Below are 18,746 nucleotides of genomic sequence, written 5' to 3'. Positions count from 1 at the left end.
ACGTAAGACAGCAAAATCCTCCGGTGGTAAAGGGGTTAATATAACATTGTTGGGGGTGGATATGCTTTACAGAAAACACGTGATCATCTGAAGGATTGATGGAAGATTTATAGTGATACACATACATTAGATACACACTGATTTATACACATCAATGATACAAGAGATCTAGGGAGGAACAAGGGATTAGATTGTAGAAAAGGACCAATGAGAAGACAGCAGTCACATCTCAGGGGTGATCGGTACATCTGTCATGTAAAGTGATGTCAGCAGTCAGCACAGCCCGCCTCCCTCACAGCAGGCACCGCCCTCCCATCACAGCACGTGACGCGGGCTTTTAGCTTTCTGTGCAGATCCCGGAAGCGCTCGGCTCATTGGTTGGCGTGAAGTGACACGTAGCGGAGCGGTGAGGGACATGTGGGTTGCGATGCCTGTTGTACTGCGCATGCGCTATTCCTGGTGAACCGGTATGGCGGCGGTTCAGGATGACGGCGGTCCTCAGTGGTCGTTGGATATGGAATCTATCAGACTGGAAATCCAGAGACAAGACCCCACCGTGATCTCTGTAATCGTGGCCCTTGTGGTTGTGCTGGTCAGCCTGGGTGAGTTCTCAATCTTCTGTGTTCTATACAGGAGTGCCAGCCCAGGATACATGTGTCAGTGTACCAAGAGAGGATTGTATGGGAGGCACAGGGAGCATCGTGACCATACAATTACCTCATATATGTACTAATAGACTTTTATTTATTTGATTTTACATATTTTAATTACTTTTTTTTTTTTTATTTACCTTTATTACTATGACAAGGGAAGAAACACATCCCTTAGGATAGCTTGGGCAATGACAGGTACTCTTTATTGAGACATCAGACCCCTTGGGCAATGACAGGTACTCTTTATTGAGACATCAGACCCCCTTGGGCAATGACAGGTACTCTTTATTGAGACATCAGACCCCCTTGGGCAATGGCAGGTACTCTTTATTGAGACATCAGACCCCTAACATCTCCCCTGCAATTCATCTGGTGAAACACTGATCGTGTTTGTAGCAGCCAGGAAATGATGGCACCAAAATCAGAAGTGATGAAATCCTTGTCACTGCCAGCCTCTCACCATAGAGGAGATCAGGGTATGGATGTTCCTTCATCTCTATGGGCAACTGATCCAAACACTTACAGGGGGCCCGGCTCCCTGAGGGAACGGCAGAGCTGGCAACAGCTGTGGGTGGGCCCTTTCCAAGCACTTTAACGCCTCAGATAATCGTATGAAAAAAATTTCATTCAAATTGATCGCATGATAATCTGATCATTGGTGCACAGCTTTTACCAGCTGATCATGACATTTCACCCAAAAAAATCAGAAGGGACAAACCCAAACATTTGTCGTACGATAGCCTAGCGAACGTTTAATCAGTACAGTATGTGATCAGAAACACGAAAATAATCTAGAAAAAGCCTGGCTGCCATTGTTTTTATATTGCACTATCCGATAAGTAGCTACGCAACCAGGAAGCTTTTCCAGAATCGTATGAAAAAAAAAAAATCATACGTTTAGTGCACATTGTTGAATTCAATACTAGTATCATGCAACAAAATGTGAACTACAAGTTGTCCGATTATCTGATCATGTGTATGAGCCATTAGCCTAGGTTCACACTAGATGCAGTCCGAATTCGGACAGCATCTACGTCACGACCCGTTCATGTGAACTGATTGCGGAGTGTATCTTAACGACACCCTGCAATCAGTTTGCAAAACACAGTGCGATTTGCAGAATCAAGTTGGATGGGAGTAAGCATCCGTGCGATCTGATTCTAGTGCGAACAAAAAAAAAGGGTCCTGCACCAGTTTGGTGCGAATGCGGTGCAATTTGAGCCATACAAATCCATAGCCCAAATCGCATCCCAGAGACCCTGCATGTGCTCAGATTCTAGTGGGAGTTTCAGCAGTGTGAACCCAGCCTCAAAGTGATCAGGTGGTGATAAAGCCAATCAGATCACTTTTTTACTGGAAAACCAATCACTGACCTTAAAAAACTGGTACCAGGCTCATGCCATATACTGTGTGTGTGTGTGTATATGTGTGTGTATATATATATATATATATATATATATATATTAGGGCTGCCATGACGCGTCGACGTGCGTGAAAAGCGTCAACACGTGACGTCACACGCCCCCTGGCCGGCCGCCGCGCCGCTTGAAATTCCCCCGCCGGGCTCCATCCACACCGATGTTGGAGACAAGAGGTGAGCGCTGACCGTCTCCAGCACCCCTGTACTCCGCCACAGCTTCTGCCGCAACGCCATCCTCCCCGATCACCCAGCTACTTAGAGATGTTACATGTGCGGCGCTACACCGGCTTGTACTGTACTGTGGCAGCTTGTAATGGCCTGTACTAGGTGGGAGGGCTTACTGGGGGGGTCTGTACTGGGAGGGGGGCTTACTAAGTGGTCTGTACAGTACAGACCACTTAGTAAGCCCCCCTTCCAGTACAGACCCCTCAGTAAGCCCTCCCACCTAGTACATACCACTTAGTAAGCCCCCCTCCCAGTACAGACCCCTCAGTAAGCCCTCCCACCTAGTACATACTGTACTAGGTGGGAGGGCTTACTGAGGGGTCTGCACTTGGAGGGGGGCTTAGTAAGTGGTCTGTACTAGGTGGGAGGGCTTACTGAGGGGTCTGTACTGGGAGGGGGGGCTTACTAAGTGGTCTGTACTAGGTGGGAGGGCTTACTGTGGGGTCTGTACTGGGAGAGGGCTTACTGAGGGGTCTGTACTAGTGTACTGGGAGGGGGGGGCTTACTAAGTGGTCTGTACTAGGTGGGAGGGCTTACTGTGGGGTCTGTACTGGGAGGGGGCTTACTGAGGGGTCTGTATTAATTACAGGATTAATTAGCTAATCAAAAAAACACTCAATTAAGCAAAAATAAATAAAATAAAAATAATCGTTAGATTAGTCGACTAATCGTAAAAATAATCGATAGATTGGTCGACAGACAAATTAATCGTTAGTTGCAGCCCTAATATATATATATATATATATATATATATATATATATATATATATATATATATATATATATATATATATATATATATATATAGTACAATGGGAAGCAAGCAGTTAGAGGAAGTATATTTCCATCTTAAATTTTTACCTATAGGTAAACCTATAATAAGGCTTTCCTATAGGTAGTATAAATATCTCCTAAACATGCACTGATTGGGAGATATTTACTGAACTAGCAGCCAGTTACATCACTGTCGCATGCGCTCTGAAGGAACAGCCACCCGTGCGGATTCTTTAGAGCAGCATGCCGTGACTGGCGGCTCCCGCGCACATGCACACAGAAGGAAGACCAGGTAGAGATGGACTGCCTGCAGCGATTGCATCGCTGGAACACTTAATTTTCAGGTAAGTTTAACATAATGTGCTAGTATGCAATGCATAGTAGCACATTATGCCTTTGCCTTGCAGGTAAAAAGAAAAAAAAAAAAAAGTGCAGTGGTTTACAACTGCTTTAAACATAGATTGGTCATACACAGAACCATTTTAGAGACCGTAATTCACTGTCCAGGAGATAAATATGAGAAGATCACTAAATGCTTCCGCCACTTAACAATTGTATCAATCTTTCTTTCCTACAATCTGATTTTCCATACACCCCGATCAGAATCATTTCAATGGAATCGGCCAGGCGATGAGTGTGTCTTCCATATCGTAGATTTGATCATCTTGTTGAGTTCTGTGAAGTTTCGTTTGATGAGATCATTGTATTTATGGCCACTATCATCTCATTATCCGGAAAGGGATGGTCACTACTCAATGTGACATCCAAAAAATAGTATTCCTCTATTAAAAAGACATGTACAGGGCTGTACAAACAGCCTGCCTGTTACAGCGTTCTGCATGTCTTTTCAATAAAAGAATACAGTTTTTTGGCTGTCACCCAGCCAGTACTGACCATCCCTTTCCTTATTTTGGTACAATGGAGGTGTCGGCAGCCTCGAGGTTGTAGCGCCTACACACCCGTTTTCCCAGGTATGCAGAAATTCTCTGTAGTGGTCTGTGCTACTTGTGGCGCTTTTCCACTGCATGGAACTGAACGGTTCGGCTCGCTTAACAGTACCACCTCGGTTGTGGTTCCAAGAGGGCCATACCGGTACCATATCCCACAATCCTTTGCATGCAGCCTTGACTGTTTGTCACTACTAGCCACTGATTGGCCAGAGAGTCGTTGTTATCCCACCCACTTACTTTAGTACTACTTTAGTGGAAAAGCAAACCGTACCGAACCGTACCATGCAGTGGAAAACCAAACTGGGCCAAGCAGGGCCGAGTAGAGCTGAGCCGGTACTTGCAGTGGAAAAGTGCCAATAGTCAGTGCTGGTCTCATCTAGGTACTGCTTGAGCGACTTTCTGTCTGTACACCAAACACATGGGGTCACTGGCTCCATACCGCCACCATTCAGAGAACATCTTGAATTATTTTCAATGAATGCAAGGTGTTCTCTGATTGTCTGATGTGTTGATCATGATGTAATCCTCCCCTCCTCTCCACCTCATTCAGTCATCGGAGAACACCTTGTATTCTTAAAAAAAAAAAAAAGCATGACGTTCTCCAAATGGTGGTGTCGACTGAGTGACCCCCTTTGTTTAGTATACCGATGGAAAGTCTCTTGAGCAGCACCCAGAAGAGACCAGGACAGACGTTTTAACCACTTAAGCCCCGGAAGATTTTACCCCCTTCCTGACCAGGGGGTATTTTGCGATTCGGCACTGCGTGACTTTAACGGACAATTGTGCGGTCGTGCAACGCTGTATCTAAACGAATTTGGCGTCCCTTTTTTCCCACAAACAGAGCTTTCTTTTGGTGGTATTTGATCACCTGTGCGTTTTTTTTTTTTTATTTTTTTTTATCATGCGCTTTAAACAAAAAAAGAGTGTAAATTTTGAAAAAATAGCAATATTTTTCACATTTTTTATATGAAATTCCCCCCCAAAAAAATGTAAAAATCAAAATTTTTTAACATTTTCGGCCAATTTGTTTTATGCTACCTATGTTTGGTAAAAAAAATCACAAAAAGCGTATTTTGATTGGTTTGCGCAAAAGTTATCGCATTTACTAACAAAGGGAAAGATTTTTGTCATTTTTGGGTTTTTTTTAACGCGTAATGGCGGCGATCTGCGATTTTTTTTTTTTTTTTTGCGACATTGCGGCGGACAGATCGGACCCTTGACTGACATTTTTGACACTTTTGGGGTTACCAGTGACATTTCTACAGTAATCAGTGCTATACATATGCACTGTTACTGTAAAAATACACTGGCAGTGAAGGGGTTAACTTTTTTTGAAAGGGAGGGGCTATGTGTGTCCCTAGGGGTGTGCTTTCTACTGTGATTGGCTGTGGCTTCAGATGTATGAACAGTGATCAACGGTTCTACATAGTAGAACCGTATGATCATCCTTCATACACAGGGGAGAATGACAGGCAGCTTGTTTACACAAGCCGCCTGACTTTCTCCCTCTCCCCCGATGATCGCAGAGTGACCGGCGGACATCGGGTCCGCCGGTCACACGCGCAGGTGGGTGCGGGAGCGCGCCTCCGGCGGCGCACGCTCGCTCGCTCCCTAGACGCTCACAAGCTAGCGACGTAGACCTACGTCGCTTTGCCTGTGAGGGGCGGACTGCCGATGTAGATCTGCGTTAGGCAGTCGGCAAGTGTTAAAGGGAATTTCTGCTTTCCCGTCCCCCTCCAGATGTGAAATATGAAGATTAGATGTACTCAAGCCAACCAATGTAAATTTATCTTTTTTTTTTTTTTTAACTCCAGAGAAGGAAAAACCATCCCTCCGTTGCAGGGGTCTGCCCTTGCACAATAAGGGATACATGTTATTTTTGGTCTTTCAGTAGCTCCTCCTCTCCCCTACAGTAGACTGTCCCTTGACATCCTCATGTCCAATGTAGGTCTAGGGATTCTGCATTGGATTTGATGACATCGGTGGACCTGTGATCAGAGAAGATCATCCCTACAATGCAGGGGAAGCCCCACTGCACGAGGATTTTCTTTTCCCTGGATTTTGAGAGGACTGGTAGATAAATGTAAAAGTCTGAGAGAGATCAGTGATGTTTTTTACAGGCTTCATGCACACTGAGCAAGGGTGTGTTGGGGTTTTTTGTTTTTTTCAGCCTGTATGTTAGCCTATGTGTCCATGCACATATGGGCATTTACAGCCATTTTGGAAGAGGAGCGATTACAGTCTGAAAAAAACCTCACCAGCGCATTTGGGCAGGAAAAACCGTGGAGTGCACATAAACGTGAGTAATCCAAGACTCATTAAAGCGGAGTTCCGGGCTAAAAAAAAAATGTTAAGCTAAAAATACCCCCGGGACAGTCAGGGCTAGTGCATTTAAGCAACGATCTCCTCTGAACTGTCCCCTGTTTCACTTACCTGTAAGAAGAAATACTTACCTTGAAAATGTCTTGTCCAGCGCTGCCATCTCAGGTGTGGGCAGCTGAAGCTGGAGCGTGTCCTCTAAGCTAGCGGACAGTGAAAAGATAGTTTTTAGGGTGGAACTCCACTTTAAAGCATTCCAATGTCCGGAATTATTAATATAGCCAATGTGCACATGTACATACTTGCCTTGGCATAGTAGTTCTCCACTGTTTGGGGCAGGTAGTGTTGTTTGTGAAAGAGTACAGTGTATTTGTTACATTATATGCACATTTGTTCACAACCCTGTTTTTTTTTTTTTTTTTTTCTCTTTTTTTCTCTTTTTTTCTCTTTTTTTCTCTTTTTTTAGTGCTGTGGAAGTTTCTACGTCAGAGGCAAACTAGCAGAAGAGCCATTTTACTTGTTGGCTTGTCTGACTCTGGGAAGACTTTACTCTTCATCCGGGTATGACGGTTGTATATTAATAGATGAAATATAATCCGCTAAACCAGATAAATTCTGCCAGATTGTGCTGTGATTATTAGGCCCATGTGCTGGGAATAGCTCATGTCTGTTGCACATTTATCATCTGACTGATGTTGTACAGTATAGCTGATAATGAAGTTGTGGGTAGTCTCTTCTTAAACCCTGGCACTTTTAAAGGCAGTTTTTGACCCCACAGCTTCCTCTCCTTCCTATTGACCAGTGCACCCACACCCACCTGTCACATTTGGTAGTGTCCAACTTGGCATAGGAACATTCCCTCCATTCTGGGAACTAAGGGAGAGTGTGGTGACGGGGCAGCTGGGTTTAAACTGAGTAGGCGGTATTCCAAAGGCCACCTGTTACAGACACATCCCAGGTATATTTTAAGTACTACTCATTTGCTGAAGAATACCTAATGGTTACCCAGTTTGGAAATGAGAACTGTGACCCTAACTCACTGAAAGAATACACAAATCCATGGCATTTTGAACAGTGCAGTGACCCATAGCAAATAGCCAATCGTTTACTGCATTCTAATCAGTGATTGGGGTTCGCCTGTTGGAACAGGTTGCTCTACTTTGTTGTATTGAAGAAAGCCGATGCAGTAATTCTAAGATGAGTGCTAGAGAGGCCTGACTTTGTTTTTCTTGAGCTCCAATGTAGACTTCTGGGGAAAGTGGTGAGCCGGTCACACAAGCAAACTGTTATGATTTTTTTTTTTTTGTAAAAGTGGAGTGTACGTTGTGACGCTTAACAATTATATTTTTGTTATTTCAGCTTTTAACTAGAAAATTCAGGAAAACACAGACTTCTATTACTGCCATGTCTGCAGTTTACAGAGCAAAAGGTGACAAGGTAAGGCTTTTACTAAAAATGACCGCCTTATTGCTGATCTGCAGTCACATAAGTTTAACACATGCAGGCATTTTATGCTGTCTTATCTATAGAACTTAATGTGACAGAACATTTCAGGTTAAAGTTTTAATCAAGGGTGCTTGTATCTTTCCTAGTGTGCACAGTATACTACTCTTAGGAACTGATAGTTTGAATTCCATACAGCGGATATAAAAAGTCTATAAACCCCTGTTAAAATGTCAGGTTTCTGTGATGTAAAAAAAATTAGACAAAGCTAAACAATTTCAGAACTTTTTCCACCTTTCAATGTGATCTATGAACTGTACAACTTGAACAATAAAATGAAATCTTTTAGGTGGAGGGAAGTAAAAAAAAATGTAAATATAAATGTGTGTGTGTGTGTGTGCACACCCTTCAACTAATACTTTGTTGAAGCACCTTTTGAGTTTTACAGCACTTAGTCTTTTTGGATATGAGTCTATCAGCATGACACATCTTGACTTGGCAATATTTGCCCACTCTTCTTTGCAAAAATACTCCAAATCTGTCAGATTGCGAGGGCATCTCCTGTGCACGGCCCTCTTCAGATCACCCCACAGATTTTCAATCAGATTCAGGTCTGTGCTCTGGCTGTGTCGTTCCAAAATTTGAATCTTCCTCTAGTGAAGCCATTTCTTTGTTGCTTTGGGTCGTTGTCATGCTGAAAGATGAAGTTTCCGCTTCGTGTTCAGCTTTCTAGCAGAAGCCTGAAGGTGTTGTGCCAATATTGACTGGTATTTGGAACTGTTCATAATTCCCTCTACCTTGACTAAGGCCCCTTTTTCAGCTAAAGAAAAACAGCCCCAAAGCATGATGCTGTCACCACCATGCTTCACTGTGGGTATGATGTTCTTTTGGTGATGTGCAGTGTTGTTTTCTCTTACGTCCTCCGGCAGTCGCCGCCTCTTCATATTCGTCACATATGGGGTATTAGACTTTGCTCCGAAGGAGTAGCTAGGCAACAGAATATGTTAACAATAAAGCTTTAACATATCCCACCCTCAAGGGGTGGTCCCCTCAGTCAATACCCTCCTACTTCCTGCAACCATATCTCAGTTTTAATGTCTAGCTTGTCAGGAGTGGCTGGCTCTCTCTGTGCTGGGACTTTTTGTCCCAGACTCTTTCTTCTTTTTAAGATTTTGTTTGAGTTTTTCTCTCTACCTTTACTTAGCTGTTATTTTTGTCAGCATTAGTTAGTTCTTCGGACGAAGAGGATCATGCGGACTGGGTCTCGGGCTGATCCCCCTGGTCGCAGGTCGTGGGTCAGTGGCTTCCCAGTCTGCCATCGAGCGTTCAGCCAGGTAACGCTCCTGGCACAGTGAACGACCCATCCCTGTTCGGTGCAGGGATGATTGGTGAGGTGGCTACCTCACCGGACGCTGTGCGGTTTCTTAACCTCCATTGTGTGCGTCTTGAATTGCGACTCTCCCTGCCTCATGTGCAGCGGCTTGTTCGCCTGTGCGGGTTCCCCACGCCATGTGAGGTAAGTGTATCTATGTGGGGACCTGTCTGTCTGGGGGGGTCTCAGTCTGGGACTGTGTAACCTGCCTTTAATCACACTGCTTGTCTCCCTATCTCTCGGCTGCATGCTGTGGGCTGCAGGGGGGGGGGGGGGAGCTGTATGGCACTGAGTGTGTCAGGCTGGGCAGTGTGAGAAGCTGTGTGCTGTGGGGCATGTTTTTTCTTGGCATGTTTGGGCATATACAGCGATCGCTGCGGCGATCTAACATGTATCCATATATTGGGATGTAATGTGTGTGTTTTTATGCACTGTGGAGCGGCGTTTTCGGCGCCAAACGACGCCATTTTACCGGCGCCCGCTCCGGCCGCATGGTTTACATGCACGGCGGCCATTTTCTTGTAGCCTCCATAGGCTTACATAGAGCGCCCTGGCAGCATCACTTCCTCTTTCCAGGAACACCGATCGAGGCAGCAGCAGCAGCGGGGTCTCCTCAGGTTCTATCCTTCTGTTCTTGTCATCCTTTGCCTGTACTCAGTTTGTATATTCCCTGTGGGGGTCTCATTGTGCCTGAGTGTGGTGCGGTGGGCTGCGCTTGCCGCGCTTGCTAAAAGGGGGCAGTTAACCCTTGGTTGTCTGGCATTACAGGGGCAATGGATTCTCAGGAGGGCAAGTTTCCTACAGTATTGGTGGAAAGCCAGGGGACCGCTGTTTCCCCCCCAGGGGGCGATTTAGCCACTATTGTGGCTGGCCTTGCTGCCCAGGTGCAAATGCTGGTGGCTGCTCAATCTACAAAACGGCCCAGAGTTGCTCTGTCCTCTGATTCTGAGGGTGAAGGTGATGGGGCTGTTCTGGCAGGGACCCCCTTATCGGGGTCCCGCTCCTCTCTTGATCTGGTGGGGTCTGAGGTAGAGGCTGAAGTTGAGGGGGTTGATAATTCTCCCCCTGGCTCGCCTGAAGAGCTTGCAATCATGGATGAGTTGATTGCTTCCATTAAGCAGACGCTACGTTTGCAGGACGAAGTGTGTCCCCCCGCTGCCTTGGCGGCTTATGGGACGCAGAGAAAACGCAGGACGCCGCAGGTTTTTCCCTGCAATGCTGATTTTCAGCGCGCTGTTAAGGATCAATGGCGCGATCTGCGCAAGCCTTTTGCGGTACCAAGTAAATTCAAGCTGCGTTATCCTTTCTCGCCTGCCACTGATGAACGGTGGTGTGTGCCTCCGCCAGTGGATCATGCAATTGCGGTTTTGAACAAAGCCACTGCGATTCCTGCAGAGGGTTCCCCTGTTTTCCTTGATGCCACGGATAGGAGACTGGAGTCTCTTGCCCGTCATACTTATTCTGTTACGGGTTCTATGCTTAAGGCTCTGTTTGCTTCTCTCATGGCGGCCCAGGCGATCGCAAGTTGGACGCAGATGCTTAGGCGCGTCCTAGTGGCCGATTCGGCCTCGGCGGCGACCCTGGATATGGTGGATCAGATCCACCAGGGTGTCATGTATCTGTGTGATGCGGACCTGGACCTGATTCCGTTGGCTGCACGTGTGCACAGCGTGGCGGTGTTGTCTCGCCGCCTGGTTTGGTTGAAATGTTGGTCGGTGGACCAATCTTCACGTAAGACCTTAGCCAATCTGCCTTATGATGGGTCTCGCCTTTTTGGGGAGTCCCTGGATGTGTTGATTAAGGGGATTACCGGGGGTAAGAGCACTCTCTTGCCCCATTTCCCCAAGGCTAAGGGGGCTTCTGGGAAGAAGCATGCAAATTTTCGGCCCCCTCAGGGGTCCTTTCGTGCCTTTCGGCCGCACTACAAGGGCAAACCATTCAAAGGCCAAGGCTCTCAGAAGAAGCCCTGGTCTGGGAAACAGAAGTCCGGCCAATCCGGACCTGCGGCCCATAACAGTTCGGCCTGAAGGGGCGCCCTCACCCAGTTTTGGGGTGGGGGGACGCTTGCTCGGTTTTCTTCAGCCCTGGTTGGCCCGTGTGCGGGACAGATGGGTTCTGGAAATCGTTCGATCTGGTTACAAGATCGAGTTTCTCTCTCGGCCGGAGAGCAGATTTTTTCCCTCAAATCTTCAACTGTCTCCAGAGCGCCTGCGGGATCTGCACATGGCGGTGCGGGACCTGAGGGCTCAGGGAGTGGTGGTTCCGGTGCCTCATCGGGACAGATTTCGGGGGTTTTATTCCAATCTGTTCACCGTGCCCAGGAAGGAGGGCAAGGTTCGTCCGATTCTGGACTTGAAGGCTCTGAACCGCTCTGTGCGGGTTCGCAAGTTCCGCATGGAATCCCTTCGCTCGGTGGTGGCTGCCCTGGTTCCGGGGGAATTCATGGCCTCCATCGATTTGAAGGATGCGTACCTTCACATCCCCATATTCGAAGGTCATCAGAGATGCCTTCGATTTGCCATTGCGGAGGATCACTACCAGTTCGTGGCGTTGCCCTTTGGTCTCGCCTCGGCTCCGCGGGTCTTCACCAAGGTGCTTGCACCGGTTCTGGCATTATTGAGGGCCCAGGGCATTTCTGTCCTGGGGTATCTGGACGACATTCTGGTTCGGTCTGCGACCAGACAGGGTCTGGAGGAGGACCTGTCTGTCACAATGCAAACTCTGCAGGAGTTTGGTTGGACGATAAATGTTCCAAAGTCGACACTGAGTCCGTCGGTTCGTCTCCCCTATCTGGGAATGATACTGGACTCGGTGCAGGCGAAGGTCTTCCTGCCGGAAGACAAACTCGGGACTCTTCAGGAGGAAGTCAGGTCCCTCAGGGACGTTCCACACTCGTCTCTGCGGACGTGTATGAGATGTCTGGGATTGATGGTCTCGGCCTTCGAGGCGATTCCTTTCGCGCAGTTTCACACGCGGGGTCTACAAGCGGAGATCCTGTCCAGGTGGGACGGGCGACCTCAATCTCTGGATCTTCAGATCTCGTTGAGTCATCGCACCAGGGAAAACCTTCTGTGGTGGCTCCAGTCCCCGTTGGTGTCCGGGGGCAAGTCGTTTCGTCCGATCTCGTGGACGGTAATCACCACGGATGCCAGCCTGTCGGGCTGGGGTGGTGTTCTGGGCGTTCTGTCCGCCCAGGGAACTTGGTCGGAGGGGGAGTCTTCCCTCCCGATCAACATTCTGGAATTGCGTGCGATAAGGCTCTGTCTTCATCGCTGGACGGACCGGCTGCAGGGCTGCCCGGTTCGGGTGCAGACGGACTATGCCACGGCGGTGGCCTACATCAACCACCAAGGGGGCACCAGGAGTGCCCGAGCGGCTCGAGAAGTGGCCGACATTCTGTCTTGGGCCGAGACTCATGTCCCGGCGATAACGGCGGTTCACATTCCGGGAGTGGAGAACTGGCAGGCGGACTATCTGAGTCGCCAGACCCTGGATCAGGGGGAATGGTCTCTCCACCCGGCTGTCTTCCAGATGTTGTGCGCGAAGTGGGGTCTTCCAGATGTGGACCTGTTCGCGTCTCGCCTCAACTACAAGGTGAAGAGGTTCGTGGCAAGGACGCGCGACCCTCGGGCAGACGCGTCGGACGCGTTAGTGGTCCCGTGGCATCAGTACAGGCTGATGTACGCGTTTCCACCGATTCAGTTGCTGTCCAGGTTCCTTCGCAGGTTACACTCGGAACGCAGCACGGTGATTCTTGTGGCACCGGACTGGCCTCGCCGGTCCTGGTACGCAGACCTCGTGAATCTGGCGGTCGACGCCCCTTGGCGTCTGCCTCTTCGAGACGATCTACTGTCTCAAGGACCGATTTACCATCCTGCTTTACAGTCGCTGGCTTTGACGGCCTGGCTGTTGAGACCGAGGTCCTGAAGGAGAAGGGTCTCTCTCCAGAGGTCGTTCATACTTTGATCAACGCAAGGAAGTCTTCCTCGGGGAAGGTTTATTACCGTACTTGGAAGGCCTATTTTGCCTGGTGTGAGTCCAGGGGGTTTTCACCCCGCACGTACTCGGTTTCCCGTGTGCTGTCTTTTCTTCAGACGGGTGTTGATCAGCGTTTGGCGCTGGCTACGATAAAGGGTCAGGTGTCTGCGCTGGCCGTTCTGTTTCAACGTCCCGTGGCTTCCAACTCCTTGGTTGGCACTTTTATTCAGGGTGTGCGGCATCTGGTTCCTCCTAGGAGGGATCCTTTGCCCCCTTGGGACTTGAATCTCGTTCTATCTGTGTTACAACGTGCTCCTTTTGAACAGATCAGGGAGATCTCGTTGTCTATGTTGTCCAAAAAGGTCGCCTTTTTGGTGGCGATCACTTCGGCTCGCAGAGTGTCGGAGCTGGCGGCTTTGTCCTGCAAGTCTCCGTACCTGGTTATTCATTTGGATAAGGTGGTCTTGCGACCTAATCCTTCTTTTCTTCCGAAACGAGTTTCGGAATTCCATCTTAATGAGGATATTGTCTTGCCTTCGTTGTGCACGAAGCCTAAACATCCAAAGGAGGTGAGATTGCACTCTCTGGATGTTGTTCGGGCGATAAGGGTTTACCTTAAATCGACTGAGTCTTTTCGAAAGACGGACTCCTTGTTTGTTCTTCCAGAGGGTCCTCGGAAGGGCATGGCGGCTTTGGCCTCTACCATCGCCAAATGGATCAGGCAGACCATTGAACAGGCCTATGCTTTGCAGGGGAAGGTTCCCCCCTGTGCCTGTGAAGGCGCACTCTACTAGATCTCTGAGTACGTCTTGGGCCTGTCGTCATGGGGCTTCTGTAGCCCAGGTGTGTAAGGCGGCGACTTGGTCGACCGTGCACACTTTCACAAAATTCTACAAAGTAGATGTTCAGGCATCGGCGGATGCTTCCTTTGGCCGCAAGGTTCTTAGTGCGGCTGTTCCATAGGGTCCCTTGTTGGGGACTCCTGGCTGTTGGGATAGTTTTTTGTATCCCCTGGTTTTTTTGTCTTTTCCTGGGTTGTTGCTCCTGTTGAGCACTTGTTTTTTGCTGTTGCCCAGCTGGTTTCCTTCCTTTGGTAAGGTTCCTTTCTTTGATGTGGAGACTGCGTTGCCTTTCGGCGCGGATGCGTTTCCCACCCCTCATGTTTGCACTGCTTTGGGACGTCCCCATATGTGACGAATATGAAGAGGCGGCGACTGTCGGAGGACGTAAGAGAAAACGGAATTTTTGTAAAATCTTACCTGTAAAATTCCTTTCTCTGAGTCCTCCGACAGTCGCCGCCCCCGCCCCTCTTTTGGGGTTTGAATGTATACTCTACTGCTATTCCACTAAAACTGAGATATGGTTGCAGGAAGTAGGAGGGTATTGACTGAGGGGACCACCCCTTGAGGGTGGGATATGTTAAAGCTTTATTGTTAACATATTCTGTTGCCTAGCTACTCCTTCGGAGCAAAGTCTAATACCCCATATGTGACGAATATGAAGAGGCGGCGACTGTCGGAGGACTCAGAGAAAGGAATTTTACAGGTAAGATTTTACAAAAATTCCGTTTTTACACCAAACATATGTTTTGGAATTATGGCCAAAAAGTTCAACCTTGGTTTCATCAGAATATAACACGTTTTCCCTTAACGTCTTTCAGGACAGCACCTTGGAGATGACTCCTCCCACTTGCCAACAGGAAACACCACTTCACCAAACCTTAAAAGGAGGCTTCTCCCCACAGTTCATCAGTTTTTGTGTTTCCTCTGGCCGAGGAACACCTAGTAGGGAGTCGGGAGCTCTTAGGTGCTGTCCTAGACCAGGCTTCCTGCTCCACCATACCTGCTTTTTTTTCCCTTAGAGAGTCCATTCCTCCCTTACCGCACAAACTGTTGTTTGAATGGGCTCCCTCTTCAGAGCTCAGGGGAGCCTGTACTGCTCAGGTGAACTCCGCTCCTTGGCGGCAGCAGACACCGGCGGTGGACTTTTCCTTTTTTCTGAGTCGTCCCTGTCAGTCTGTTTGTGCATGTTCCGCCGCTAACTTTTCAGATGCGAGTTGTGACTTGCCTGGCTGAATGTGAGATATCCGGCGAGGGGTAGCACTCGTGGAGCAGGCGCGCGCGGTCACTTCCGCCGCTAAAGTGGAGAGGGGAGGAACAGAGCTGGTGCATATTTCCGGTCCGGCGCTATTGGAGTCCGGAACTGGCGTTCCTAGCCAACTGTGGACACTGTAACTCCGCTATGGAGGCGGTCGCAGCAACAAGTGGGACAGGCACCCCCCCTCTCATTCCAAAGAAGATTCTGAGGAAGAAGAGAAGGAAGTGGTAGAAAATAAACCCTCAAAATACAAGCTGCCTTCAGATCAAGTTGATGGGTTTATTGAAGGCAGTTTGTTACTTTGGGCTTGGGAGAAGGGGGGGGGGGGGAGAATTCTCTGCATGATCGGATGTATGCAGGTCTGGGTGAGCCTAAAAACTGTACCTTTCCTGTACATTCAGTAATCTCTGAGGCCAATAAAAAGAAGGGGCAAAACCAGAGGGAGTACCTTTTTTCCCTAAGGCCCATAAAAGGCGTTTTTCCTTTTGATGAAGACCCAGAGGCACTTTGGAATAAAGTACCTAAGCTCGATACAGCCTTTTCAGGTCAACTGACCTGGCATTGAGGACATGGGAATACTAAACGATCCCATGGACAAAAGGATGGATCCACAACTTGAAAAATCTTGGCAATCCATCATGGGCAATCTCCAGCTATGGCGACTACTTGTGCATCTAGAAATCTGTAGTACTGGATAAATCAACTCAAAGCACATATTTTCGCAGACTCACCCAAACAAGAGATCCTTTAATTCTTTTCCCACTCTGTCAACGGCTTTAGCTTGCATTTCAGATGCATCGGCAGAATCCGTAAGGATGATAGCAAGACCTGCAGCCCTAACAAACCCAGCCAGAAGAGTTCTGTGGTTGAAGACCTGGCAGGATGATGTGGCATCCAAAAGCAAGCTTTGTGGTATTCCATTTATGGGGGATCTGCTGTTCGGTCCTGATTTATACTCCGTTTTAGACAGGACAGCCGACAAAGAAATCATTCCCTGTTAAGAAGAGAAAACAACCAGCTAAACAGCTTTTTTTACCTCAAAGGGCTCAGGAGCAAGATGGCAAGCTCCAGGAGGAAAGGAAGAATTGGTCGGCGCAGAGGGCTAAAGGAAAGCAATGTCCTTTTCCATCCTCCTATCAGCCAATAAAACACAATGATGATTTTTTTTGCCTGTGGGAGGAAGATTTCAAAAATTTCTCGCCCACTTGGCAGCTGTGACAGAAAATCAATATTTTAGCCACACTGTCCCAGGGTTACCAGATAGTATTTTTGGATCATCCTCTAGAAAGCTATTTTGTCACAAACCTTCCAAAGGACAGAACAAAAGCCCGGGCTATGAAGGACCTGTTAAAGGACCTGATGCGACGGGGTTGTGAGTCAAGTTTTACTAGAAGAACGACATCAGGGATTCTATTCATATATGTTTGTGGTAAGGAAGCCATCCAGAAGTTTTCGACTCATCCTCAACTTAAAACAATTGGACAAGCAGGTCAGTCCTATACAGAAGATTTCGTATGGACTCAATCTTCACTGTCAGGAATCTGTTGACCAAAGGATGCTTCAAGGCATTGATTGATTTAAGAGATGCTTGCCTACATATTCCTATAGTTCCTCAGTCTTAAAAGTTCCTAAAGTTGGTAGTGGATATGGGGAAGGAAGTCCTGCATCCACAATTTAAAGCCCTCCCTTTTCGGCCTTTCATCTGCCCCTTGGATTTTTAGGAAGGTAATGGCAGAAGGCCTTGCTATTCTCCACCTTCAAGGAGTCTCAGTAATCCCATATCTGGACAACCTCCTCCTTTTGCTCCTTCCAGATAAAGATTGCAAGAGGACCTGGACAAAGTCCGCACCCACTTGTAAACCCTGGGTTGGATTGTGAACCTTCAAAAGTCAAAGTTCACTCCAGCTCACCTACTACAGTCTCTGGGTTACCAGATAAATTCAGTAGAGCAAAGAATCTTCCTTCCAGAAGAGAACAAAATCCAGAATGTAGTAGCTATGCTACAGACAAATTGGGAGATGTCGTCAGGTTATATCAGTCCTAGGGACCCTAACCTCAACTATGCCAACCAATCAATGGGCAGGGCTCCATTTCAGGCCACTCCAGAGCTTCCTGCTGAAGGTTAGGGATCACAGTCCAAAAACCATAGAAGCAAAGGTCAAAAGAACCCTTTGGTGGTGGAGGAATCAGTCAATCTTGTCAAGAGGCTTACTTTTGGACCTTTCCGATCAAAAGAAGAGTGACAACGGATGCCAGCATGTGGGGAGGGGGGGCCCACTGGGATCATAATCTGGCGCAAGGAGTTTGGTCCCAAGCCGAAGGAAATTAAGTCCTCAAACTGGAGGGAGTTAAAGGCGGTCACCTTGGCTTTTGCTGCCTTCTCTCCAAATCTCCAGGGGTCTCATGTGCGGATTTTATCAGACAACGCCACTACTGTGGCTTAAGCCCCGTACACACGTACCGATCGTCGGCCGAACGATCGGCCGTCTTTTGTCCAGGGCTGTTGTCTGTTGAAAAGTGCAAAAGACTGCACAAGAATTTTGTCCGCCGACTGCAGAAGTGATGTCATGTAAAGGTTAACTTTCCCTGTGTTTTTCCTTTTCTGAGCATGCCCAGTCTTGCAAATCTGCGGTCTGTCGGCCGAAATCTGTACTGACTGGCGAACAATCGGCCGCTCTGGTGTCGTCATACAAAAATTTTAATGCTTGCATGACAGATTCTTTTCGGCCGATTGTGTGCTGTTGGAGGCATCATACTAACAAGCCTACAATCGGCAGATCGGTCATCGGCCGAAGCTTTTCGGCCGATGATCGGTACGTGTGTACGGGGCTTTACTTAAACCAGGTTGCACGAGAAACAAGGCCCTTCAGTTGCTGTCAACAAAAATCCTGGAGTGGGCATAAATTCACTTTTTCTTTTTCAGTGGTCCATCTCAAAGGCACGTTAAATGATGTGGCAGGTTTTTTGAGCAGCCGGAAAACTCAGGAAGCAGATTGGAGCCTGAATCCAGAAGTTTTACATTGATCACCAGGACTTAAGGGCGTCCACAGGTGGACTTTTTTGCATCAAGAGAACGCTCAGCTCCCTCAACTCTAATTCTGTCCACCGAGACGACCGTTCTCTGGGGATAGATGTCTTAGCACATCCTTTGGAATTCACCTGGTTTACGGTCCCCCCCCCCCCCCTTTTTTCGGCTAATCCCACTGGTATTGGGGAAGATAAAGTGTCTGTAATTCTGATTACTCCATTCTGGCCAAAGAGAGCTTTGTTCTCCACCATTCTACAGATGCCAATCAAACCTTTCTGGCAGCTTCCTCTAAAACGGGATTTACTACTTCAAGGCCCAGTGTGTCACCCGGCTGTGGTGTTTCCTGTTGGCTAGTGGGAGGAGCCATCTCTCAGGTGCTGTCCTGAAAGACTCCTGGAAAACAAGTTACCGGTAAGTCTAACTCGTCTTGCCGATTTACCCCATAGCCCAGCCGATTTACCCCATAGCCCAGACATATGAAGAATAC

The 18,746-nt window shown here is 47.9% G+C and overlaps 1 protein-coding gene across 1 annotated transcript in view; it reads left to right on the top strand.

Annotated features, from left to right (window-relative positions):
• Positions 1-469: 469 nt before the first annotated feature.
• Positions 470-18,746, top strand: part of SRPRB (SRP receptor subunit beta) — a gene marked incomplete at its 5' end in the record, with an annotated part of 32,543 nt that continues 14,266 nt past the window's right edge. The window contains 3 exons of the mRNA XM_082252440.1: positions 470-602; positions 6,808-6,902; positions 7,701-7,778. Of these exons, the coding sequence (XP_082108566.1) occupies positions 470-602; positions 6,808-6,902; positions 7,701-7,778 (306 nt within the window). The remainder of the gene's footprint in view (positions 603-6,807; positions 6,903-7,700; positions 7,779-18,746) is intronic.

This window comes from Pelophylax lessonae (genome assembly GCF_965119305.1).
Source record: "Pelophylax lessonae genome assembly, chromosome: 3".
NCBI classification, from domain to species: domain Eukaryota; kingdom Metazoa; phylum Chordata; class Amphibia; order Anura; family Ranidae; genus Pelophylax; species Pelophylax lessonae.
This window is presented reverse-complemented; position numbering and strand designations above follow the sequence as displayed.